The sequence below is a fragment of the Brachionichthys hirsutus genome, chromosome 22, assembly GCF_040956055.1.
Source record: "Brachionichthys hirsutus isolate HB-005 chromosome 22, CSIRO-AGI_Bhir_v1, whole genome shotgun sequence".
Classification (NCBI taxonomy): Eukaryota; Metazoa; Chordata; class Actinopteri; order Lophiiformes; family Brachionichthyidae; genus Brachionichthys; species Brachionichthys hirsutus.
In genome coordinates this window covers 8818354-8844218 of record NC_090918.1, presented here as the reverse complement: position 1 = coordinate 8844218, position 25865 = coordinate 8818354, and the positions used below count along the sequence as shown (strand labels likewise).

The 25865-nt window shown below is 47.3% G+C and overlaps 1 protein-coding gene across 1 annotated transcript in view; it reads left to right on the top strand.

The window, feature by feature from the left end:
- Positions 1–25865, top strand: part of magi2a (membrane associated guanylate kinase, WW and PDZ domain containing 2a) — a 115233-nt gene that overhangs the window by 85021 nt on the left and 4347 nt on the right. The window contains exons 7-20 of the mRNA XM_068755432.1: positions 2890–2947; positions 4738–4859; positions 5837–6118; positions 6854–7036; positions 10170–10844; positions 14999–15030; positions 17274–17469; positions 19388–19503; positions 19772–19977; positions 21514–21788; positions 22169–22354; positions 23007–23211; positions 23747–23969; positions 24726–24878. Coding sequence (XP_068611533.1) covers positions 2890–2947; positions 4738–4859; positions 5837–6118; positions 6854–7036; positions 10170–10844; positions 14999–15030; positions 17274–17469; positions 19388–19503; positions 19772–19977; positions 21514–21788; positions 22169–22354; positions 23007–23211; positions 23747–23969; positions 24726–24878 — 2912 coding nt within the window. The remainder of the gene's footprint in view (positions 1–2889; positions 2948–4737; positions 4860–5836; positions 6119–6853; positions 7037–10169; positions 10845–14998; positions 15031–17273; positions 17470–19387; positions 19504–19771; positions 19978–21513; positions 21789–22168; positions 22355–23006; positions 23212–23746; positions 23970–24725; positions 24879–25865) is intronic.

Genomic DNA, 25865 nt, shown 5'->3' with positions numbered 1-25865 from the left:
TGTTCAGAGGCGACGTGATGAATGAACGCTGGCATACTGCAGTGTCGCCTGCAGGAAAGGGACCCTGGGGTGACGAGAAAATCTCGTGCACGGAAAAAGGATTTTGGTTCATCCGGTTTGCTCCACACAAGACGAAAGAAATGATGTAAAAATAACGGGGTATTTGGTAAATGCCTACTGCGTCTTGCAGTTTGCCACCCAGGTCCAAACGGCAATGTGAAGAAGATGGAAATAAAACAAGTGCAAAATTCTAAAAAAGAAATAGCATGAAGCCTGGAAAAAAGAAAAAGTGTTTTCTGTGAAACAACATGTGAGAACACATGAAAGGAAGAGGATGAGACAGAGAAGAACGGGAAGAAAAATAAAAGGTAGACGGATGTTATTGTGTGGTACCGCAGAGGAGAAATACAGGGAAAGCTGCCAGCATGCCTCCTGCTGGTCGTAAGTGGCGCTGCAGGATGGATATTGTGGCTTGAAAAGGGATCACAAAATGTTTTTCCCCGCACTTCAAAACTCGATCGTAAGAACTCCACCGAGCCACCAAGATGTGTGTGTGTGTGTGTGTGTGTGTGTGTGTGTGTGTGTAGCCTATTATGTGTTCGACCCACAACTGGGAGATTTAAAAAGCAGTTAGCAGCTGTTATGGTACATTATTGTTGGCGTTGTGCTTTACCTCTTGATTTGATGAATGCTGTGATTTTTGTTATTTTTTTTAATCATTGCCAAAAAAAAATAAACATTGAGAACAGGACCCAAGATGCAGTAAACCAGAATGGTCTTGTGGTCTGCTGGACTCTTTGTTTGGTGGAGTCCATCTCGCCGTTCTCCCAGAGACGTTCCTGCTTCTCCTGCAGACTGCTTAGCTCGTTCATCTCTGGGATGCGTACGTGAAAATGAGCGGGTTAGCGTGCATGTGTGTTTGGTCGTGTGTGTGTGTGTGTGTATTTGTGTGTGGCCCCAGTAAAGGGGAGACCATGAAAACACTCTTTCATATTTAATGGGAGAAGATGGGGCTAAGGAATGTTGCTGTGTTCACAGGAGGTATTCCCGTGGGCCGTCGACCTGCTTACGGCCCTCTGTTACATCACTCACAACTCTGCGTATGTGTGTGTGTGTGTGTGTGTATTAAGTATGCATTTTAGTGAGCATTCTGGGAAAAATAATAGTGTGTCCTAATGAAAGTTTAATCATTTGTTTGGAGGGGATGGGGGCAGGGGATCGGATCGGCGAGGCATATGGCACAAACACGAGCTCTGCACCGGCATTGTTTTCATATTTCTGCCCTCTGCGGGTGGACTGGGAGAGACGGGAGTCTGTAAACTAGGCCATGTAAGAATAAATGTATTGTGATGACCATACAGTAGCTTATATCCAGGGCCTCGACCAGCTGCAGGGTCATCGGGAGCCTTCGGAGTTGCGTCCAGGCCCTCGTGTTCCTTATTTTTATGGCCACTCTCATCCTGATTAACTGGCTGATCCTGCTGTTGCGTGAAAGCACTGCAGCGTATATTAGGGGACATATATTTTAAATGCTAATTGGTCATATCCTGGAAAGCATTTGGGGGACGCCATCCATGCAAGAGTTGAGTTCTGTTATGTAACACTGTGGGTAAAGGAGAGAGAGAGGGGAGAGGCAGTTGTGGAAAATCCTTTCCAGCATGACGACGAATGCCAGGAGGAAGATTAGCTTTGATCTCTTAGAACAAAGGTAAATGCTCTCCTGTGTGATCTGCAAACGGAAATCGGTGGAGAGAGGAGAGATAGTGCTTCTGTTCTTTACAGTGTAAAGTCAACGCTATTCAGTGCAGGAAATGGCTTTGTTTGTTGTGCTTTTATTTTGGTAAACCATACTAATCGCCCTCTCTTTGAAGTCCACTTTCTGGAGGCGGGTTCTTCCGCCATCTCAAAACCTTTCATTCACAAACATTGATTATTGGCAAAGGATAAAGCTTAGCAATTAAAAAAAGAGAAAAAAGAAATTGAACTTGTGGCTTTTTCATCAGCATCACCAGTAAGTGCACCTTTGTGGGTTGGAGTGAAATGTCTGGGAAACCATCGTCGGGATTGTTGAGATGTTTTTACGAATATTCAATGTCCCTAGTGGACAAATTAAAATAACGTGTAAGATCAAAGTCCCAAAATGTTAGGTCCATGTGTGTCCCGGCAATTAACGAATGTTAGTTCATTTCAGCATTTGGTCGTTGGCATGTTTATATTGTCAGCGGTAGCAGGAGCTCAGAACACGGCTTATAAAATGCCCCTGATGGAATAATTTAATTTGATAGACTGTAGTGTCATTTTTATTGAGGACACTCTTCAGTACTACATGTTTGCAGTTATTGCTTTCAGGCTTTAAACTCCAGAGCAAATATGTGCGAGTTCACACTGGGAGCGTTCGACACCCTCTGAGTTCGTGCTTTGTTCCTGGCAGCAGCGAAGGCCCCCCCCCCCAAAGTAACTTTAAAACCAACAGTTTATACTCGTCGAACCGCGCCACTCTCTGACTGCACAGATGCCATGAACGAATAGGAGTAAACAATAATAACGGGCTTTTAATTACCTACATCAGGAGCAGTTAGAGAGGTAATGTGATCACCCATGATTTATTGATTGTCTGTGGGATACGGTAATGCCTAATTCTCCATGTACAACTGGCTCCAGATGGCAGATGAAAATATATATGCAGTATTTTGGTGGTTGAGCTGCAGTAACGAGACCAAAAAAAAAAATAACATAATATATAAACATGTGAAACTGAAAGAATTGCAGACAGTAAAAAGACAAAGATGTTTTCATGCACGTTTAATATGCTATTTGATGTTCATTGAATAAATAAGGGCTTCATTATTGTCTCACTGATGTTTCATGTTGTTTGTTTTTTCTTTGTAGAACTTCCGTACGGCTGGGAGAAAATCGATGACCCCATTTACGGCAGCTACTATGTCGAGTAAGTCGGTACATCTTATATCATCTGTACATTTCAGGGAAGCCTGGTGGGTGCTGCGTTCATCACATTTATCGGGATGAGACTTGGAGCTGCAGCCGCTCCGTTCTGTCTGGCTGTTTGGTTTACGGGCAGAGCTTTATGAATCCTTATCTGAAATCCATATTTCTGCAAAACGGTGTTGATTCTGTGGATTAGCTCACGAGCAGAGATCGGTGTCTCTGAACGTCTCCTGCACGTTTTCTTCTCCTCCATTGAGCTGCACGTCCCGTCTTTGTTCAGGGTTGTTATTTCTTTCTTCTTTCTCTGGACGCTCCCTTCTCCTGGGCATAGGGAGCAGACTATTTTTACACCGTCGGGGGGGGGGGGGTCGTTTGGATCGACTTTGCTTGAGAAATTCTGCAGAATGACACTCGACTGTCTTTAATGTTACACTCTCCTCTCGAGGTATCCCTGTGGTTTTCATTTTTAGCCATGCAAATATCACCTCTGGTACCTCTTCTTCGCCTTTCTAACATCACTCGTGCTAATCTTTGTCACTTCCTGGTCCACAACAGGTGCCTCTCCTGCCCTCTGCTCTCTCTCATTTTCCTCATTCATTAATTCCTCAGAATTCTTCTTCCATCTTCCGGGCACACTACTGGCCCCTCGCTATCCTCTATCCTTCCCATCTCTGTCTCGCTGTCTGGCCAGCCTGCACAGATCCTTTTCTCCCTCTTTACTATCCAACCTGGCATACAGGTCATCGTATGCCCTCGGTTTGGCCTTTGCCACCGACTGTGGAACATATAGTCAGGCTGTCCGGTTATTAGCATCATGATCTTGATCTGCTTTAAAAGGGCAGGCCTGTGTATCAGATTCAGAATGTCTTTATTGTCATTGTATGAAAACAATAAAATTGAAAGTGCCATCCTTAGAGTGCGTAATAAAAACCTGTAAGACAATCCAGCTATAAAAATAAAAAAAAACATTCATAAAACCATCCAATAGAACCCATTAAGCTTATGAATATGTCCTGGGTTTATTGCATATATAGCGTTTGCATAGAAACGTTTTCTGAGTCTATTTTTTTCTGTTAGCTTTATGTAGCTAAAGGTGATTATGTGTTGGCAGAAATACCGTTCTCTATAGTTTGAGATAAATATTTTAAAAAAAAGAGCAAGAACGAGGAAAAATTATTTGAGTTTTATTTCAAAAGCTCAAAGGAAAAACATTCATGCACGGGCAGTGTCTCTCCAATAGTGACAAGGGGATCAGTGAGCTTTTATTAACCCCGACACAATGTAATATATTAGGAGCCCACATTATGGGGTAGAACACGATGTCACGGTTTAATGATGCAGGTATTCAGATATTCCGCTGCAATGTCTGAGTTATTAAATGATTACAGGTGGTGAAACGTTTTAAAAATACAAATGACTATAAAATGCTACAAGAGATTAATTATTTCATTTATTTGTTATTTCCCCCAAACCAAAACAAGCGTAAGTCCAATGTGGGAGGTTTCATGTTTTATGGTAGCTTTTCGAGACACGGAGTGTCGAAAGAAAAACCCAGAATCCGATATTTGCTCTCTTTTTTCCCCCCTCTAGCTAAGCCCTTCTCCGGCTCTGTTACATAATCAGGGTTAGAGGCCATTAACTTAATCATCGTGATCATCGTAGCAATAGCCGCTCCCTCGGCAGGGCTTTTAGATGTGATCTGTACTGAGATGGAGCCCGAGTTACAGCAGCGTAGCGTGAAATCTAAAATCTGCTTTTTTGTTGTTGTTGTTTATGTTTTTGTCCTCGCAGCCACATAAATAGAAGGACCCAGTTTGAGAACCCAGTCCTGGAGGCTAAAAGGAGACTCCAGCAGCAGCAGCAGATGCAAAGCCAGGGTCTGTCCTCACTGCCCCTTCCCTCCATTTACAGAGGTGAGACATGCCATTTACAAATCCACCCATCCCCCATTATTATTGATTATTGATACCCATTATAGGCCTATAGACAAAGTATCTTATTCAATACATGTTCCTTTGTTATTATATTTGAATTCCTAAGGTGTCATGTCAGAACAGAAATGCTGCAAATGCGAGGGTTTTTATTTGTGTTTTTTGGAGTAATTGAGACCAAGTGTGACCTTTAACTCGCGTCGTACGTAATTTTATTGAAAAGAAATGCTCATAAATATGTATTTTTAAGATAACCTTTACTCAAGTTGAGTCACGCGTCTTCATGGTTTATGAATAAATTCAGCAGCGATAACAAAAGACGCCTCAAATTTATATGAGCTAGATCACTAATATTGCATGTATAAAATATGGAAAAGTCGAAAGATGAAGAATTTAACATGCAAACAACCAAATTCATAAATCCCCATCAAAATGTCACAAAAGTAGCTTACGGATCTAAATAAATAGGAGAGAAGCCCATCTCGTCCAGACTTGTGAGATAATATAAACTTAAAGATCTCAAAGATGAATTCCAATTTTTAGCAACCAGAATGTCTGTCATGATTTCCATTTTTGTCGCTATTCAAACTCATCAATCAAATCAATGTAGTCTGAACACAACTCTTTACGCTTTCATCGATTTCATGAGAAACTTGGATGTTCCTTTGAATACATGATTAAAAAAAAAAAAAAAAAAGTTGGCCCAAAGAAACACGATAGCTCCTTTTAGCTTACTTCCCTGACAATAACTGTTAAACGCCTCATTTCTCTGATTGATTGACTTATTAATTAGTCATGAAAAGTGTTTCAACATGAGAATCATTGCGTTGTTTCGTGACCAGCGTGTTGCCAGCTCTCTGCCAGCGGTTAGCAGTGTGTGGCGTCCACCTCTCGGCCTCCCAGTCTCTCCTTTTTTCTTTTAATGCCGCCTCTGTTTCCCCTTCATAATCCAACGTCAGTGGAGGAGGCCGGTCCCTGTGCCACCCTCCCCAGAGCCCACCTCATTCAGGTCATCCCGGTGCCCGAGCGTAGCCACAGCCTCAGCGACCTCTCCCGCTCGCCGACGCTGGGTCGCAGCCGGGCTGCGGCGGCAAACGCGTCCTCTCCGGCCAACGTCTCCCCGCTCCGGCGCGTTCTGACCCGGCGGATGAACGTGTGCCCCCGGCCGCCTCACAGCCCCGCTTGCACTGTAGTGCTAGAGCAGCCCGTCTGTACGCCCCTCTCCCTGTGGCACTTTGTCAGTAAGTAGGCCGAGAGAGAGGAGCAAAGTAAGGGTGACTGGTTCTCCTGGCTGCCTGCACGCATTTGTCTTACCGTAAGCATGCCGGCTCACAAAGCGACCGTTTCCCTCGAGGCAGCTGAAGGATTTGCGTGTCGTTGGGATCGGTGGCGGCGGACTGTGTGCAAACTAGCGTGCTAGCCACGTTTCCCTCAGTGGTGAAAGTACTGGAGACTTGGTTTAGTGTGATGCCTCAGCCTTTTTTTATTTTTTTTTTGGACTGAGATCCCTCTCATCCCGACACAAGGCGTCCCTCCTGAAACCTCCCAGCTCCTCCTCCATCCGGAAACTCCCAGTCCTTCCCCACCCCGCTCACGTGTCTGCTCTTGGATCTGATCCCTGATTGACAGCATGTCCTTGGTCGCCTTGGGGACGGGGGCTGAAAGGACCTGCGACGCTCTCGACCCCGCTTCTGCCCAGCGTATCCCAGCATGGGGAGGGAGGCGCCGATCAAAGTGGAAACCTTGCACGACAGCCAAACCCGTCGAGCCACACCCGCAACACTTTTTTCCGAGTATGCTGTTAGCGGCTAAGATGATACCCTGCCGGCTTTCCTGTGGCTACACCCGTGTCTTTCTGGATGAGCTTTACCTAAGCCCCCCCACCATCTCTCTCTGAGCACTGCCCTGCAGTTCCTTTCCATTTTTGTTCCAAAGCGTCATTCGTATTGTGTTTAATTGTGTCCATTTCTTTGCAGAGAAGCCACTGTTCACGCGGGACCCCACTCAGCTGAAGGGCAGTTTCTTGTCCACGTCACTGCAGAAGAGCAACATGGGCTTTGGTTTCACCATCATCGGAGGGGACGAGCCCGACGAGTTCCTCCAGGTCAAGAGCGTTATTCCAGAGGGGCCGGCCGCAGCTGACAGAAAGATGGTGACAGGTGAGCCGCGGGCACGGCCGGAAATGTACAACCCGGGACTGAAACGGGGAAACTGTGGACGTACATTCCATAATCAATGCTAATTATATGTAGCTCACAATTCTACAGCAGGACATGAAAAAAGAGGTATATTATATACTCCATCAGGCTTTGTTTACACTGTGATGTATGGAATTGTAGCTCTATACTAGCGTACAGTTATGAAAAAATACCCATTCATTGTATGCATGTACTCTGTGCATTGGTGTCTGCAGGTATAGTAGCCCTGTAAATGTGTGTGCGCGTGTGTGTGTGTGTGTGTGTTTTGTTCTTCCATTAATCAAAACGGGAACTTTATGAGCACCATTACTCCTGCCTTTGGCCACATGGGAGAGGAACTGTGCATGTGTACAGATGCACGTAATCACACACACACACACACACACACACACAATGACTGACCGGCTGCATTAAATGTCCAATGGAATAGAGCTAGCAGGATTGTCAGGGCGCTCGGCATGCAATGAAGCGTCTAGTTTAATGCACACCGGAGGAATCCGGATCTTATAGAGGTCATTTTTCATACGTTAAGCTTAATGGGGAATTTGCTCTGTTGTAAAACTGATATTAAAGTAATAAATTAGTAATAAAGGCTGTCCTGACGGTACCCTTTGGTTTCTACATTCTCCCTTCAGCTCATCTCAATCTCTAACCCCCCCCTGCCACCCCCCCGGTTCCATTGTGCCTTCCCAGACTGTCCTACTTCTGCAGTAGCACAGCTAGCTGGATCACAGAGCCGTCAGAGCTAACATGTACGAAAGCCCAGGCCTGTGGACACGGTTGAAGTTCCACATTGATCATTTATGGCACTTTCTCCTCGTGCGATTATCCAGCCAGAGAAAACACGTTCAAGCACTCGAAATATCTGGTTTATCGCCTAATCCAACAAAACGCAGTGCAGTTGTTTTCCGGCAAGACATATTTGTTGTTGTTTTTATACACTTAATTTTTTATGATTTTGTCCATAGATTAAAAACAAAATGTGCACATTAGCTGAGTTTTTAGGGAATGCAAAATAATGAGTTCCATCATCTTAAAGTGGAGCGGCTTGGACTGGACACCAGCGGCAGCATTTAATGCAAATTAAAATGGGTTTGTTGAGTCTAACAGCTGCAACACTTATTCAGCATAAGAGGGCTCTTCTATATTGAAGCATATGGATTGTAATGTGTAGCTTTTTTTTTACCTGAGGCGCTATGAATATGCATTATATTTGGCATTTTTACTACACAAAGTCCTGCATTCAGACTGGCGGACCGAAGCACACTTCTAGCTCCCAGACACAAGCTAATGTGACTATCTGTTCAGCTAATGTTAGCATCATCAGAAGTCAGATAGCTGTTTCTAAATTAAAATCTGAACACACTCCTTACATGGTTGTGTTTCTTTGATTTTCTGAAGGCTAAAAGTTTCATTTCATCTGCAAACTCTTCAGTTATACTCCGGCTATATTTCTGCAGTCCACAAAATGTCTGTTCTTGCGGCCTTCGTCCAGCAGGGCGACGGAGACCCTCTTGAACACACTATTGGTTGGAGATGAGTATGTCACAAAGGAGGATGTTCTATCCTTGCACAATGAAAGATGAAGTAACAGCATGGGGCCTTGGTCCTGATGTGGTGTCTGCCGTTAAGGCCAATGTGTTTTCCAAGGCACCTTCTAAATCGCACTGGAGGCTGCACGGCTGCAGAAAAAAGGCTTGTTTGTTAGCCAGGAGCCATGTTTTGTATCCCAACTCTGTTAATATTCACCGATTGGTCGGTACTTCAAGCTCTTCTTCAACAGTCAATTGAGAAAACAATAAAGTAAAAATCAATGCAAATTGTAATCTACTGCACTTTCGGCTTGTCCACAGCAAATCAACGTTCTCCACTTCACCCTGTCCTTTGCGTCGTCCTCCCCAACACCAGCCACTCTCATGTCCTCCCTCGCTGCGTCCATGTCTCTTCTCCTGGGTCGTCCTCTAGCCCTGTTCCCTGGAGGTTCCGTCCTCAGCATCCTTCTACCGATATCGTCCCCGTCTCTCCTCTGGACACGTCCAAACCATCAAAGTCTGTCCTCTCTGACCTCGTCTCCAAAACGTCTAACCTTCACTGTTTACTGTTCACAAGTTTGTTGACCCAGCCATTAGGGCTGCTTTTTTCTAGCCCCTTGCTCATGTTTTAAAGAATTGTGCTGATTGGTGCCTGTGATTAGCAAGGCGAGGGCCAATCACTGGAGCACACACTTCCCTGATTAATCTTTAAAGGTCTTTGCTTTTCTCACTTAAAGGTACTTTCCCTGCAACACACACTCATATCTTCACCTTATCCTTCTCTAAAGAGCGTGACAATTATGCTTGGAGTTAGAAAGTGTTTGTTTTCTTCCTCCACCTCAGTAATATACGGCTATTTGTCTGGCTTCTAAATGGATTTTGCCTTGCGTTCCGGCTTTCCTTTAAAAAACAATCTGCATGCTGGAGCACAAACTGCCATATTTGGTGATCTGGTTTGGGACAAAAATGCTCTTTTGTGTCAGAACGTTTAATTGCCCGCTTGGTTTTTATCTTTTTTAGCGGGTAAATATCAACCCTTGTGCTCCATGAACGGCAGCATTTTAGCCACTTGTCAGCAGTTCTGCTTTTTTGCACTTGAAAGGCAGATAAGAGGAATGTGTCTAGTAATGTTTATCTGTAGAAATGGTTTACGGCTTAAAGGGGAGGGGGGGCCTGTGCGGCTGCGCTTTAACGCTGATGGAGCGCACGGATAACTGTGGGGGGGGGGGTCTGAAATGAATTTATACGACATCGTAACGGATACTTCCTCATGCATGATGTCCTCTCATCCTTCATCTCCGTGCAGCCTAAATATTTGTCTTCACTCTTCAGGGTTTTTCTGATCCATTTGATGAAGACTCTTTCAACAAATCTTTAACATCCAAGCCGTCAATTTATTTACACGCCACAAACTCCTGTTTGAGACGGATTGAGGGTCGATTGGGATTCCGGCTCTTTTCTCGTTTCCTGTGTCTCTCTCTCTACCACAATGAGTCAAAAAAAAACGAACTGCTGTGATCATTTCCGACGTCGCACCTGACTGTACACCCTTTATTCCACAGGTGATGTCATTGTCTACATCAACGACGTGTGCGTCCTGGGCACCACCCACGCTGACGTGGTCAAGCTCTTCCAGTCGGTGCCGATTGGCCAAAGTGTCACGTTGGTCTTGTGTCGTGGCTACCCTTTGCCCTATGACCCGGAGGAGGCCGCCAACGCCAACAACAACACGACGACTACGACCACCACCATCATCTCCCCGCTCGGCATCATGGAGCAACGTCCCGTCATGGTGAATGGAAGGACGGGCTACGACGGCTACCTGGACTATCTCTCCCGCACGGCACGCTTCGTCACGGACAACGCCCAGCAGCAGCTGCTCACGCCTCACCCCGGTGACACCCACCTGGACGGCTCTCTTCCTGCCGCAACCAGCGCCACCCCTCCTGATAGCGTCTCCGTGGCGTCCTCGGGGCCCGCCCAGGGTGAATTGCTGACCCTGACCATAGTGAAGGGCGTGGAGGGTTTCGGCTTCACCATCGCTGACAGTTCCACAGGCCAGCGGGTCAAACAAGTGCTGGAACCTCTGGGCTGCCCGGGCGTCATCGAAGGGGACCTGATCGTGGAGATTAACAAGCAGCCGGTGCACGGATTCACACACACCCAGGTAGTGGAGCTCCTCAAGGAGAGCGGCGTCGGCGCCGAGACCTGCTTGGTGGTCCAGAGAGGAGGGACAGGTAAGACCGGGGGCTCTAAATCTCTACCGTATTCGTCTTCATAGCTGCATATTCATCAAGTGTCCGTTTGCGTGCTCCGGTACGTAGACCTATTGTGGGCTTCACTCTCTCACTGCTCATTGGTTGAGTGATGCAGCGCTCCCCTTATGTGGCTCTAATGACGTTAGGTGTGCGTGTGCGTGTGCGTGTGCGTGTGCGTGTGCGTGTGCGTGTGTGCGTGTGCGTGTGTGAACCTGCGCATTGAGTTGTGAAGTTCAGACATCTGCCACCGATGTTGATTGATTTTGTGCAGAACCAGATCTCGGTTCTGTAATTTGTCTCTTTGTGTTTGACTTGTGTGTGAAATAAACATTCCAATCAGAATGCCAGCCAAGGTGGTGCCCCCCCCCACCCCCACCCCTACGGTAAATAACCCACAAAGGGTCAGGAGCTTTGTCTGAAGAGATTTATTGCCATATATATTTTTATTTATTGTCACACACACACATTTTCCCAAGAAGCCAATAGTGAACTGCTTCCCGCCATCTGTCTGTCTCCACTAACTGAAGGTTCAGAAGGTCGGGCCGAACCGAGCGCCGCCATTCTCCCCACGGGCCGAGATGGCGGCGCTCGGTTCGCATGCTGCGTTTCGTCTCGTCGCTCCGACCGTACGCCAGGTTGACGGTTCAAATCCGTTTGTCTTGATTTCTTGTGACGCGACTGAATCTGTGGCTCTAAGAGGTGGACAGAAACGTCGCCCAGTCCAAGTCTCACGGTTCTGTGACTACATATGGTGTGTTTTTGTATCAAGAATGCAAAGGAGGCATCTGGCTGGGTGTTTTACGTAACACATCTCTTGAGAACGGCTTGATATTTAATGCGGAAAAAGACTCTGACTGGAAACTCGTTCAGATCTGAGACTTAAGACCCTCCAGGAAAAACCCAGTCGCACTAAAGTGTCTGTTTGTCTGTAAAGCCTCCTCTTTGTGAAGGATAAGAAACCGGCTCTGTCTTACTTAGGAATGTCATCCGGATCGGATCAGGAATTAAGTCAGGAAAAACTATTACATTTTGACATAAAAAAAAAAAAAAAACTACGGTATTTACGGATTTGAAAATCTGTTATTTTTTTACATTTTCGTGGTTGGTGTATAAAGATTTAGAACAATTTAGAACCTTTTGATTATGATCCAGATCACCATGTGGACGGTGTAAATCCAATTAGGAGGGAATGAGCTGCTCGGCGGAGGTCTGTGCTCTCTGCATTTATATATTGATAACTGGCAAAGATTTACTTTCATTGATAGATAAAGGCCTCTGTCACAATCACTCCTGGCCGTATGAAGGCACAATTTGGGAAACAAAAAGAATTCAGCTCGAATGAGAGATCAGTAACTGGTCCCGCCTCTTTTAGGTCGGTCCAGTCTTCTTGGCTTTGTATCGTGACGGACACAGTAATTTGTATTTTAGCAAACAATTAATTTGTAGCTCGATTGAGTCACAATTACTATCATTTCCAGACAAATGTCTAATCATTATTAACAGATAATTAGGAGAAGTGGCAACGTCTCGCGTCCTTGGCTGCGGAGAGAGAGATGGAGTTTTGCCCTCTCGTTCACTTTCAGAGGCTTTTGAGAAGCTAATTTTGCTTTCTGTTTATTGTAATGTCGACCAGCTCCTGGATTAATAATCGTATTGTTTCAAAACTTTAATAATGACCATTTAGCCTGATAATCAGAATAAATCGTTTAGTTTTCTTCAGTCGGCAGTCGGTGACGTCATTTTCAGAACTTGGAGTCAAAAAAAGGAAATGCTAATCTTTGCACAACGATGGAGCTGAAGCAACTCAAAAGTTAAAACTGATCAAAACGGGTCAGGGTGCGCTGTCAAAGGTTTCACCATCATCGGGGGAGTAACGAGGATTAAACTGCTCTGCGTTTCTCCTCTGGAGGCTTTTCAGTTTGCAGAGCAGGCTCTTTTACATAAATACATTTAACACAATTTCTGTGCATCAACATCTCGTACAGCTGGACTAATCTCATCAATATTTTATGTTTCATACATTGTATGGAGATGGTGCGCTACCTACGCAAGAAGATCCCTGACCTTATGCATTATTGGTCGAAGGGCAGAAGCAGCGATGGCATTTTAATCAATGGGACCAATCAACAACAGGTGGCGGCGATCATCAGTCCTAATGCTAAGCTAATCAGCGGATTGTAAGCTTCACATTTGGCACGTAAAGGTCAAACTATTCATTTTTAGTTTGATCTTATCTAAAAATCTACGAGCAGATGGCGGCGCCTCTCGGGACACGGTCGTCTCGGATCGTTGCAATGTGACGGATCTTTTTTTTTTTCCCATACAGCTTTTTGTGTTTGTTTATTTCACAACCTCCCCGTGAATTATTTAAAAACACGATGTCCCAGCCGAGCTGACTTCCAGTTCGACTCCCAAAAAAATGGAGCCATTCAGGGCCAAGACATCCAGCCGTTCAAGTCCCATCAATGTTAAAAGCCAGCACTCGAAATATAGTTGTGTGTGTGTGTGTGTGTGTGTGTGTGCGTGTGCATGGCAGACTGCTCCATTTGTGACTATCTATCTAACCCATTGACAGCCTCTGTCCTCATTGGCAAACCAGCAGAGACGCAGGTCTGTAATTAGCTGCATGGTTCACACATACGCTCGCCCGATTGACTCCCTCTAACTTGCTGCGTTTTCCCTCGCTGCCCACACACACACACACACACACACACTCAAATGCTGAGCCACGTGGTTTCATACAGCAGGCAGGCGCACGCATCCCTGCTCACACACTTCCAGACGTGCTCCTGCTTTCCTTGAAATTTCACGTTATGGATCAGGTTTGACCTTTCACCTGAGGTCGGTCGCGTGCAGACGAGTGACCAGAGGCTCTGAGAGCCGTGCAGAAGGTTCCCTTTGGTGAGGAAGAGGAGGAAGAGGAGGGTTTGATTCACAGCGCTACCTTCAGCCTCGCAGGGAATCGGTGTGTAACTAGACAGTGATTCATTGGATCTGTGTGTGTGTGTGTGTGTGTGTGTGTGCGCGCAAAAGAATAGTGTGAAACGAAAGACGGAGAGAGCCGAGGAGCGATGAGTTCGGCTCCCTGCCAAGAAAACGCAGACTGTCGGCCATGTTCGCACTTGCAGCTCTGCCCCCACCGGGAGATCAATAGCCCCAGAGAGACGTCCAAGTGTGTCTCATGCAGGAAGGACGGGGGGCAAAGACGAGCTCAGGATTCTTTCCATTTGCTTTTTAACGGTGTTCTCCGTATCCCAGGGTTACGGTGTAAACATCCATATCTCTTCCCGTATCTTTTGCGTCATTCATTCTTCCTGAAAGACACGGCTCCGGTTGGCGTTTGGTCTTCCTCCTCCTCCCTCTGCTCACAACACCCGGGCTCTTCGGATGCGTTTGTGTTTTCTGATTTAAGAGATTTCTCCGTGTGGCTTTTTGCCGTCTCGTAGCGCAGGAACAAATATATTTGTACAGTTTGAATTACAGACTGTACAAAGGAAAATGTCTGCCCTTTAACTTTCTGGACTGAAATACTGTTTTTATTGTTTTTGACTCGTGTAATACATTTGGGGGTTTTTTTGGGGGGGGGGGGGGGGGTTGCTCTGGGTCAAACAGCAAGCAATCTTAATAGCTACAAAGAGAAGATGGTGGCGGATCTGGCTTCTGAAGATCCACATATTTACCTCAGGGGTTGGTGGAGACCAAAATTCGATCGTAGATTTAGCTGCAGAATAGGCAACTGTTTGATAAAGTCGCTCCCACTCCGACAACTAACCCAAATCTCCAAATGACTGGGTGGTTCTCAATGTCCATGGCTGCTGCCCCCTAGTGGCCTAAAAGTCAGTTAGTGCAGCTTACATTCGGGCTGCTTTTTCATTCATCAACTCCATATCAGAATGACGGCATTGCCTTCGTTAGACTTCTGCCTTTCTATGGTTTTATCTCTCTTCCTCCCCCAAAGAAAAGAAAACCCTTCAACTTCATGTTTTCATCTTGTTTGAGTTGTTTCTTTGTCATTTTTCCTTTTATTCAGCTTTCATAGCTCAAATTCTATTTTGCATTTCATGATTTCTTTCTGCCATCTTTTTTTTATCCAGTCTAAATTTATTTTTTTATTTTTTTTCTCAACATTGCAGGTCACTGTTCACCCTGGAAGACCCTTAAGCAGGTAAAATTCACCAGCCTCCAAAAGCACCCCTACGTCTTCTTCTCTGACATCAAAAGGCTGCGGCTCACCTGCTGTCTCTGCCAATGAGAATGACTCTTGATTTATGCGCGTTGGTCGTAGCTATAAATAGCTCTCTACCCCTCCTTTGCCTTTGCCTTACTAACACTGATTATTCACCATACGTCCATGGCTTTTGCGACACCTTAATACTCCGTCTGTCTTTATAGTCCTATAGCACAGAGGAAAAAGGTTAAGCAGCCCACTAATAACATGACGAGTCTCAGCTAACTCATGGGCCATCAGGGTTATCCACACTCAGACATTTATATCACGGCTGTAGCGCTGCTGAGTTTCTCTTCTACCTGCTTTGGCATGGCTCAGAGGCATCTTCATCCCCTCGATTTGGGCTTTCTCTCCACCCTAAATTTGCTTCTTGGGTCAGTTATCGCTCACAACCCTTTTTTTTTTTTTTTTTCTCCCAGCTTTCACAACCAGCATCCTCGAGCCCTGTTAAAAAAAAACTCCTCGACCAAGCGTCGTCTCAAATCACAGATTCGTTTCTCTTCGTGCCTCGGCGTCTTCCTGTCGTCGCTCCGGTCAGTTCCTGACCTTCACTTCCCGGATCACATCCAGCGATTGCAGGAAGCCGTGAATCGAAACTGTGCCTGCGTTTAAGGCTTTTGTCCGCGTCATCATCATTATTCCTGTTCTCTCTTGATCGAATAAATGGGATTCTGAGCGGAGGCTTCAAACGTCACAAACGGGACACACAAAGCTCTCAGAGCCTGCCTCTCACGTCTCGTCTGTTCACATCTTCCTCTTCACACCCACAGAGTTTGAATGAGAGTTCAATCTCAGTTTAATTGGTTTCACTGCTACAGGAAGTGTTGCGCAGCGCTGAGAATAGAATATGAAGCCATTTGGCTAATAAGAGAAGAAGAGGGAATCGTCTAATTGGCACACGAGCCCACGGTGAGGCGGCGGCTACCGAATGTGAAGGATTCCTTCAACACCGTAATGCTGCCTGGTGAATTCCACCTGCCTTGCAGTGCCCTCGACCCATCTGACCAAACGCGCGCTTGCTTCAGTCTTAATCAGAGCCCGACTGAAAGAGAGATCAGGCGTTTCCCCCGGCCTGGGCGGGATGCCCGTAGCAGCACAAGTGAATCCACAAAGAGTGGCGACACTTTTGATTCCATCCCTGAGCTTTTCAGGAAGCTGATGTTTATTCGGGGTGCGTCTGTAATTCTGCACGTTAAAGCGTCCCGCGTGAAGCCAGTCTCGACTCCTCATTGTCAAGAGGAGCATCATTCCCTCCGGATCCCTCTCTCTCTCTCTCTCTCTCTCTCGCTTCGTGACATGCCAGCGTGTTATCTTGGCTATCTGCTTAGTATCGTGCTGCGACTCCAATGGCCTGGATTATCTGACACATCAAGGCTGACGGGTGTTGTCAAAACCGCCGCCGCCGCCTCAAACACTCGACAGCGCTTTCCCCAGATGTGTTTTTTTTTTGATGGAACATATGTAAATAAGATGTCAGTATACATGCATACTTTTCTAACATCTGTAAAAGAGGAGCTAATGCTCAGGCTAATATATCAAACTAGATATTCCGGCCATCTTCAAATATAGATCCATAGTAATCTGTCATGTTTTTCATTTTGCAGACTGGAGTGGAAATTCTAAAGTGAGGCTGGGATTATTTTTTGCTTGTTTTGACTACTAACCGCACTAACTACCCCCCCCCCCCCCCCGGAACTGATTTCCGGTCGGATCTTATCAAACAACAACTACTAGGAACAAAATACTTTGATTTCTCTGCATTTTGAAACATTAAGCATCAAAATCCGTTTCATGTTAAAATCAGTAAAATACAATAACATTTTGAGGTAGTTTTAAATTACATGAGAAAATAATACTAACGATTCTCCACCAGACTGCTGACTAGTGAACGGCCTTTTAGCACTAGCGTTTAGCACGTAAAGCTCGTTACAGCTGTTCAGAAAAGCTGATCCGGTCAAAATTCTGTTCCCACCCTTTCAAAAACGTCTCCGGATATCAGAGCGGCACTGTCGTCAATAACTGGTCGTTTAATTACTGCGAGAACTGAAGGCGGACAGTCAGAATTACATCACAGTAAACTCTGCATCAGTTCACGCCGTTGCTGTCTTGGTTACCGAACTAAAACCGGCGTGTTGCGTGCTAGTGAAATATTGATCCATCACACTGCTGTGCTTTTTCAGGTGACGGAGCCGTGGGAGTCCCAGCAGGGCCAGAGCAGCCTCTCGGCTCCCGTTATCCCCCACAGCGTCCCAGCATTCCCAGCCCACCATCTCCACACGGCCTCAGTCCCAGACCCAGCCTCCGAGGCCTTGGTCCTGGCTAAACCAGACCCCTTTGACCTTTATGAGAAGTCCAGGGCTATCTATGAGAGTAGGCGTAAGTACCCGTGCTGAAGCTGCAGGTGATGGACGCCGCTACACAGAGAGTTTGAGAAGAGCGGAACGCTTTTGATTTACCTGAAAGCGAGTCGTGCAGAACCGGCCTTCCCCCCCCCCCCCCCTCTCATCAGAAGTTTGCGGCTTCTCTTATTCGCGTTTGTAGCTGCTAATTCTTTGCGTATCTCGCTTAATCTTTGCTCATTAAATTCACGCCCGCGCGTTAAAACAAACAAAGAAGCTGCCGTTAGCTCGTCTTTGTATTGAATGGATATATCTTTCCATCCAGACGGATTAATAAACGCTCCAAACTAGACTATCTTCTCTGGACATGACGCTTGGAGCTAAATGTTCTTTTTGTTTTTGCTATCATGACGATGCATCATAAATCCGACGCCCCGGGCAGCAGAGAGCAGAATACATGTCTGCTTTGTTTATTGCAGCATGCATAGGGTTGTAGTGAAGATAGTAAAAACACTGTGGGGGGGGGATTTCTGGACAGGACTCGCCTGCATCTTTACATATATTCATTTTATCATCTCTCTATTTTATTTAACATCATGAAGGTCTAATTTTGAAGTTTGCATCTGGAAGTAACATCTGATGAAAGATCCTTTAAAAAAAAGTGACGTAAATAGAAATCCAAAACTGTTCTTATATACTGTACAGAGTACAGAGCGTATAACCTTTACATAACGGCACGAGTGTCTTGGCTTCCGGATGACGCGGGTGTCAGAAAATCTCCCTCTCAAACCTCTTTCCTCTGCTTGGATCACTTCTCTCCAGCTTCGGATCAGCGTCGCGTCCACTCTTGTTGTCTTTTCAGTAAATGTCAGGGGCGGGGTCTCGTTTTTGCGTGGACAGATCGCTCTCTCTCGCTGGCGATCTGCATGACGAGGTGGAAAAAAACCCCTGCAAGTCATGACATCATCATTCTCTCCTTTTATCTTTGAACTCAGCAGTCGATCCACTGATTGAGTAGTTGAACGACGAACACCGCTAAGGTGACCAGAATAGATCAAAGCAGGGGGTTGTTTGTGACCTGCGTCTCAGTCAGAGATGATCGGAATCGACGTCCTTAAAGTGCTCAGAAAAAAGGGACATTTGAAAATGAGCACGTATTGCGCGTCGCATGCGTCGGCTGACGAATTGATTTTGATGCGTAATTATTTTGTCAATGTAATGCCCCCCCCCCCCAAAAAAAGAGAAGCGTTTACCAGCGAAACCAGCCAAATGTCTGCGTGCGGGTTGTGGTTTCTATGGTAACAGCTGCGGACTACAGACAAAGGCTGTAGTCCTGATTTCCTTTCTCCCTTCATTCCTGCCGAGTCCCAGCAGAGTGCTCCAATAATTAAAAAAAAAAAAGGAAATTGGAATTGTAATCAATCTCTCCCCTCCACTCGTCTACAGTCTTCATTTTTCCACCGTGGAGATTGTGGCGTTGTGTGAAGCCTGTGATTGCAGATCAGTGTTTGTGTCCCCCCCCCCCCCCCCCCCCCCGTCAGCCTGTAAATAAATACGGGATGGGTTTATTACACGCTGGAAGCACTTCCTGACTTTAATAGATGATGCTGAGATTCCGCTGCGGCGTTATTGCTGAGACGAGGCCTTTCTGCCTTGTTCTATACTTTCTGGGGGGGGGGGGGCACTCTTATAGTCGAGACTGCAGAATAAAGATTTGGACTGCACGCTACAAGTTATGTTTATTCGCATTGTTTGTGTGCCAAGTTTAGAACGTGTTAGAAATCCTTTGAGAACTAAAAAGCAAAAGAGCGTCTCCTTCCTTAGCATCGTATTCCAGTGTCCGCTGAACGTCCGCTGAACGTCCGCTGAACGTCCGCTGAACGTCCGCTGAACGTCCGCTGAACGTCCGCTGAACGTCCGCTGAACGTCCGCTGCTTGTGTCCGTGTCGCTTCAGGAGCGGACTACCAGGACATGGAGGTGCACCTGCGCAGACAGAAGTCCGGCTTCGGATTCCGGGTGCTGGGCGGCGACGAGGCTGGGCAGCCTGTGAGTCCGGAGACGCGTGAGAAGGCTCGTATGGCGATGGGTGTTGAACCCTGTCATTTTCTCCTTTCTAACCCACTACACAAGCACACTGTGTACACGTGACCCTGACCTTTGAACCCCCTCGAGAGAATGCTGGCTCTGGCTGCCTCGGTGTCATTTTGTTACCTGCGCAAGTAACAAACGCTGATTTAGCTACGTTCGTATCGGCGTAACAACCACCTTAACCCCCCCCCCAGCTGCATGTGACAGCGACCCCCTACTTCCTGTATGTAACGCTTTGCCTTTCATGCAGATCCTGATTGGTGCGATCATCGAGAAGAGCCCCGCGGACCTGGACGGACGCTTGCGGCCCGGAGACGAGCTGCTGTTTGTGGACGGGATCCCCGTGGTCGGGAAACCGCACAGATACGTCATCGACCTGATGCACGGGGCGGCGCGGAACGGCCAGGTGAACCTGCTCGTCCGGCGGAGGGTGCAGGCGGCAGGTGAGGAACGCCCTTGGGGGGGGGCGTGCATATTCCAGAAGCCAATGGTTGGATTCGCTTCCGTGGTTATTTTTAGCCAGTTTAAATATCTGGCGGATTTACTTTGGTTAAGGTTAGATCAAGGTCGTTTCAGTAAATGCATTCATGGAATAATCAGTTTGTGAAATGCTGATCGTGTTTTTCACGATTTTATCCGCCTGTTGACCGTCGTGGCAGAAACGGATGAACACAAAGTCCTTTCGATGCCCGCTGGTCGATGAACCGAAACAGCCAGATTGGAGAAGTCCAAATATTCTGAAAGGTCTCCTCGCGTGCGTTTGGCCGAGAGAGAGAAAATGTCAGCGGCCTTATCTTTTCTTTTTTTTTTTAAACGGACTGCTTGTTTGCTGTTCAAGCGCATGTTTAATCCTGCGAGGTCCAGGTTTACGACGTTAAGTCGTCCCACAGGCAGAGCGAAGCGAGCCTCGCTCTCCCTCTCCTCGCTCTCCCTCTCTTTTCTGTGTGCTGCTACAATTCATGCCCCGTAATGGTTTAGGGAAAAGCATTTAATCAGCATTTAATTAATTAGTGGGAAAACCGAACCTCTAATCTCTGATTAATCACGCTGAAGACCCCCCCCCCCCCCCCCTACAAAGAAGGACATAAAAAAAACGACAGCAGCTCGTTACTGAGGTTTTCTCACCTTTGAGCCTGAACCCTGGGGCGACACGTCCTCGTCTGAACTCCGGGCCTTCCCTTTTTTTCATTATTGCCGTGCCCCCCCCCCCCCCCCCCCCCACACACGCAGGATCGCAGACGTACACGCACTTTTCTCACCACTTCATCCCACTCTATTCTGCCAGCTCTGTCTCTGTCTCGCTCGCGCTTTCCCCTCGTCTGCAGCCTTCCCCCCCCCCCCCCCCCCCCCGTCCTAATTGTCTGAGTCCCCGGTTAACGCTCTCCGCTCTTCACCTCATGCCACTCATTTTACACATTTCATTCTCTACAGCTCTTTAACCGCAGAGAGCCGCCGTGCCGATTCCCAGTGAGCTTATCAAAACAACCAGATGGGTTCTGATCTGTTTGCGTGCAAACGAAAAGGCTGGGTGTAAGAAAGCGCCTTCTCTCTCGGGTTGACAAACATGCTGCGTTTGAATGTGTTTCACCACGTCGCTCTTGCCTTTTCGTTTTCCCTCACGAGGCAGAGATTCGGCGCCGTCTCCTTCCCTTTTTTAAGGCGAAGGAAGAAAACTCGTGCTCTTGCCTGTGAAATTGGTTTTTGCGCTTTCAGAATCGCACAGAGGTTTTTCCGAACCAATTATGTTGCACAGCGGTTTATTTTTTGCAATTGAACAACTGCACACAGAGAGAGAGCATCAGTTAAATTGCCTCAATCAATAATTAAAATATTGCGATTGACTGGCTGCATTTTATCTTCTTCAAATACTGCTTTTTGATTTTTCCACCAATAAGATATTTGCATTGGTGGAAAATGAATGGATTCCAGAAGTGAAGTAAAAAAAGTAGAAGACTCTGTAGTCTGCCTCTATGTGAAGCTCTGCTCTGCCCTTTTTCCTTGCCTTGCAGGCGAGTCCTGTCCAGAGAATGGCCGCAGCCCTGGCTCTGTCTCCACGCAGCACAGCTCCCCTCGTAGCGACTTCACGTACGGCAACAGCACCGCCCCGACCCAGGCGCCCAACGCCAACGCGTGCGACGCCGCTTCGGACAGGACGCCGACCCCCAACGCACAACCCAGTGACGTCAGCATCAGTCGGAAGGAGAGCGAGGGCTTCGGGTTCGTCATAATCAGCTCGCTCAATCGTCCCGAGGTGGCCACGCCCAACGGTGAGAGTCCAGTCATTGCGTGCGATGTTTCTTTTTTTTACAGTCTGTCCAAGGTAAGTGTCAAAGTCGGGTTTAAGAAGAGGTTCCGGCTCGATAGAAAGTGAAGCGCCGCTCATTCCGGCTCCTCAATTATACATGCCCTCCCACGGAATGTCAGTCACACACACACACACACACCTCGGCTACGCCGCCGTTAGCATCAGTGCATCGCCCACACGCGTGCAAAAAGAACTGGATGTCTTGCATAAGCTTTGGGTGAGTGGCAAAAAGTAAGAGAGACACATTCAGGCAGTCAGCGAGTGGCGTTGGAACGGACGAGTAAGACCATCCGAGTCCTCACCTGCAGCGTGTCGTGTTTGAACCCCCCCCCCCACACCCAGCTGTGCCCCACAAAATTGGCCGCATCATCGAGGGCAGCCCGGCGGACCGCTGCGGGAAGCTGAAGGTGGGAGACAGGATACTGGCGGTGAACGGCCAGTCCATCGTCAACATGCCGCACGCCGACATTGTGAAGCTCATCAAGGACGCCGGCCTCAGCGTCACCCTGAGGATCATACCACAGGAAGGTACGGGGGGATGGAAGCGGCGGTACCTTCTAGAAGGCGTTGATTTGTGACGGTAATTGATTTTGGCTCCGTTGAATGTCGTAATATGAGTTTTGGGAAATGTGATTCATGTTTTTAGATTTACCGTCACTTGTCAGATTCCTGACTTGCGTTCTCGCCGCTCCATTAATGCCTGCTGCGTGAGTATTCCTGAACAAAGCTATCCGTCATTGCCTTCACAATAATACCGAACACTCAATGGAGGTATTACTGAGAAATGACATTTTAGTTTCCTTTCTTGTAATCCCTATGAGCCTTGAATAGGAACAACGGCTGGCCTTCATTGGCTCAGACTGAGAGCTGCATGTAGCTGCGCACTGACAGATGGACATGCATACTATTTTTATATCATTAAATCTGAACGTTTGGGTTTACCAGATATTAGAGAGCTTCAGTTGTTTTCCATTTTAGTGGCGTTTTGCACGCTGACTGTTCGGTTTGAGTCCTGCTCCACTTTCCACATGAATTATCTGACATTTGATGACAGTCGTTTAAAAACACGGTGGGCGTGTTCTGCAGGTTGAAGCGTCAGAAAAGGCTCACTTGGTTGCAGGAAGTCCATTTTGTGATGAGATTTGTTTTTTTGTTTTTTTTCTTTTTGTTCTTGTCCCAGAGATCAGTAACCCCCCTTCAGCCCCCAGCTCAGAGAAGCAGAGCCCCATGGCCCAGCAGCACAGCCCAAAGGTCCAGCCAAACTCCGCCTCCTCGCAGCCCGACCCGGCGGCAGCCGCAGCAGAACCCGGCCCGCCTGTCAGCCCGCCCAACACCGTGACCCAGCTGCCCACGCCTCCAACGCAGACCTACGCCCACGAGAGCAGGTAAGACGTTCTGGAGCGCGGCGGTTCAACCAAGGCGGTCGTCTTGATTCTCATGAAAACTGTTTTCCCCTGAGAAGCAGGGATGAGGGAAATAATCCCAACCCCCACTCCCCCATTTGTATTTTCATTTTTTTCCCTTCTCTCTCGCATCGCTCCCTTTCTTCCTTGTGTAACATCACTTAGTCTTATGGCCTGCTGAATTATTTACATGCATTTCATCTTTGTAGAGCTGTGATGAATATTTTACCAAGAATTAGAGGCGTCCAGAATCTACAATGTCATTTCCTCTCCCTGCGCTCTCCAGACTGCCTTTGTACTCGCCTGAGAAGGACTTGTTTTGCTAATCAACATTTCATGCGACGTGTGAGGAAGCCGCTTTAATTTCCTCGCTGAAGTCTTGTTTAATAGTTGTCAATAAGTCGGGTGACTCAGCAGTTTGTCGGGAAGCCGTTCTTTGTACAACAGCAGGTCCAAAAGAATGACAGCGAATGAAATGCGTCGGCAGGTTCTGTCTTCATTCTTATTGGTCTGTTAGCTACAGGTCAGAGGTGAAGGCGAGGCAGGACGTTAAACCCGACATCAGGCAGCCGCCGTTCACCGATTACCGGCAGCCGCCGGTCGACTACCGGCACCCTCCCGTGGCCGACTACAGGCAGCCGCCCACGTTGGACTACAGGCATCCGCCGCTGCTGGACTACAGACAGCTGACCGACCCCAGGCAGTTCACCATCCCAGAATATCGCATGCCGCCGGTTCAAGTGAGGAGCTTTTTCTTCCACCATCCATCCATGGATGGGGGGTGGGGGGGGGCAGCAGCCTAAGCGGGGAAGCCCAGACTTCCCTCTCTCCGCCCCTTCTTCCAGCTCTTCCAGGGGAGGGGGGGGAGATCCCGAGGCGATGTCTCTCGGCTGGCCTGGGTCTTCCTCCCGGTGGGGCGTGCCCTGAACAGGCGTCCTAAATAGATGCCCCCGCCACCTCATCTGGCTCGTCTCAACGTCTTTGTTTCACGCTCATTTCTTCACAGAAGAATCTTCACTGAGGATTAATTCACATTTTCTTTTTATTATTTATAGACTTGTCCTCAAAGCCTCCAAATTAGACTGCTTTTGACTGAATGTCTTTTTACGCAAGCCAGATAATAATGGGATTCTGTTTTTGGACAAGTTGAATTCATTGCTACTTTAAACCTGAAACTGTTTTCTCTTATTTCCAAAGACGAGGCCGAGAACCTCCCTTAAAAATGAAATATGAAACCGTGCATTTAAGTTTCGAGTCGAAGGTTTACTTTGCATCATTTCCCCCTTTGCTTGTGTGTGTGGTGATAAATCTGAGCAGATAAAGTGGCCAGCTGGCACAAACCTCTGGATGCTTTACTTAACTAAAATGTTTATCTCTTATTTACCCCTTTATACCTTCTATTCTATCATATTTATTTTCTCTTGCATTTGCCCCAGTCCTGAGGCTGTTTTCTGCTGCCCTTTCTCTGACCCTGATCTGATCTGTGCTCCTCTCAGCTCACGCAGGACTTTGACTTCTTCACGGTGGAGCTGGACAAAAGTGTGAAAGGCTTCGGCTTCAGCATCCGCGGAGGACGGGAGTACAAGATGGACCTGTTCGTCCTCCGGCTGGCGGAGGACGGGCCGGCCATCCGTAACGGGAGGATGAGGGTAGGTTTGGTGACGTCATTGCCCTCGCTATCGCTCGCTGTAATTACGAGAGGTTTTAGTAGCAAACAACATTCAGAGATTCGCTCATTTCTTACATTTATAAAGATGTAATAAAGGATGTTCTAGAATTGTCCATCTCGACTGTTGAATCCTGCAAGCGGCACGTCTTCCTCCATCTCCTCCTCTTTTTCCTCTCCCTAGCATGTTCTCCAATCTCTACGTCTGCCCCCCCCCCCCCCCCCCTGCGGTCGATGGCGATTCAGATGGAGGAGGGGAGGAAGGGATCCCTCTCGGGCTTTGAGTCTGATCTGTGTTGGAAGGCTTATTCAGACATTATCTTAATTCAGTCCTCCGTAAAACCCGCCCACTTCCTCTGACGCCTCGCGGTCACACCTCCCTCCCCAACAGACATTTGGACACATCTTTAAAACGGGGGGGGGGGTTCAAGTGACAGCTGAGAGGCTTCGATCGTTACAGATAATCACTCGGCAGATTCAATTACCGCTCTAAGCTTAAAACCTTGATTTAAAGACAGAGTTGTGTGTGGGCAGCGGGTGCAACAGAGGCAACTCTAGCTTCTTTACCCCCCCCCCACCCCCTCCCTATGACGGGCCGCCCATTCAACCTTATCTCCCTCTTTATTAGAGATGAAAATGGAGATGACTCTCCTCTGCGTTTAGGAGCTGAGGATTAATGAGCAAACCGTCTTGCCTTCCACCTCTCTTCAGACCACTGTAATGACACCTAATAACCCCCCCCCCCCCCCCCCTCCCCTTCTAGACTCCTGTCCGCTCCTGACTTTCAAATTGCACCGGCCATTACCGGAGGACTTTTCCATTTGTTCGCGTAATTGGGAGGCAAGTTTTGTCCCGTTCCCTGTGAATCCTCCCCATTAGTCGACCTCAGATGCTGCAAAGTGGGAAGTCTTGAAGGAGGGGGGGTGGGGGGGTGATGTCACATCTGACCAGTCATTCTGTGCGTCAGGGA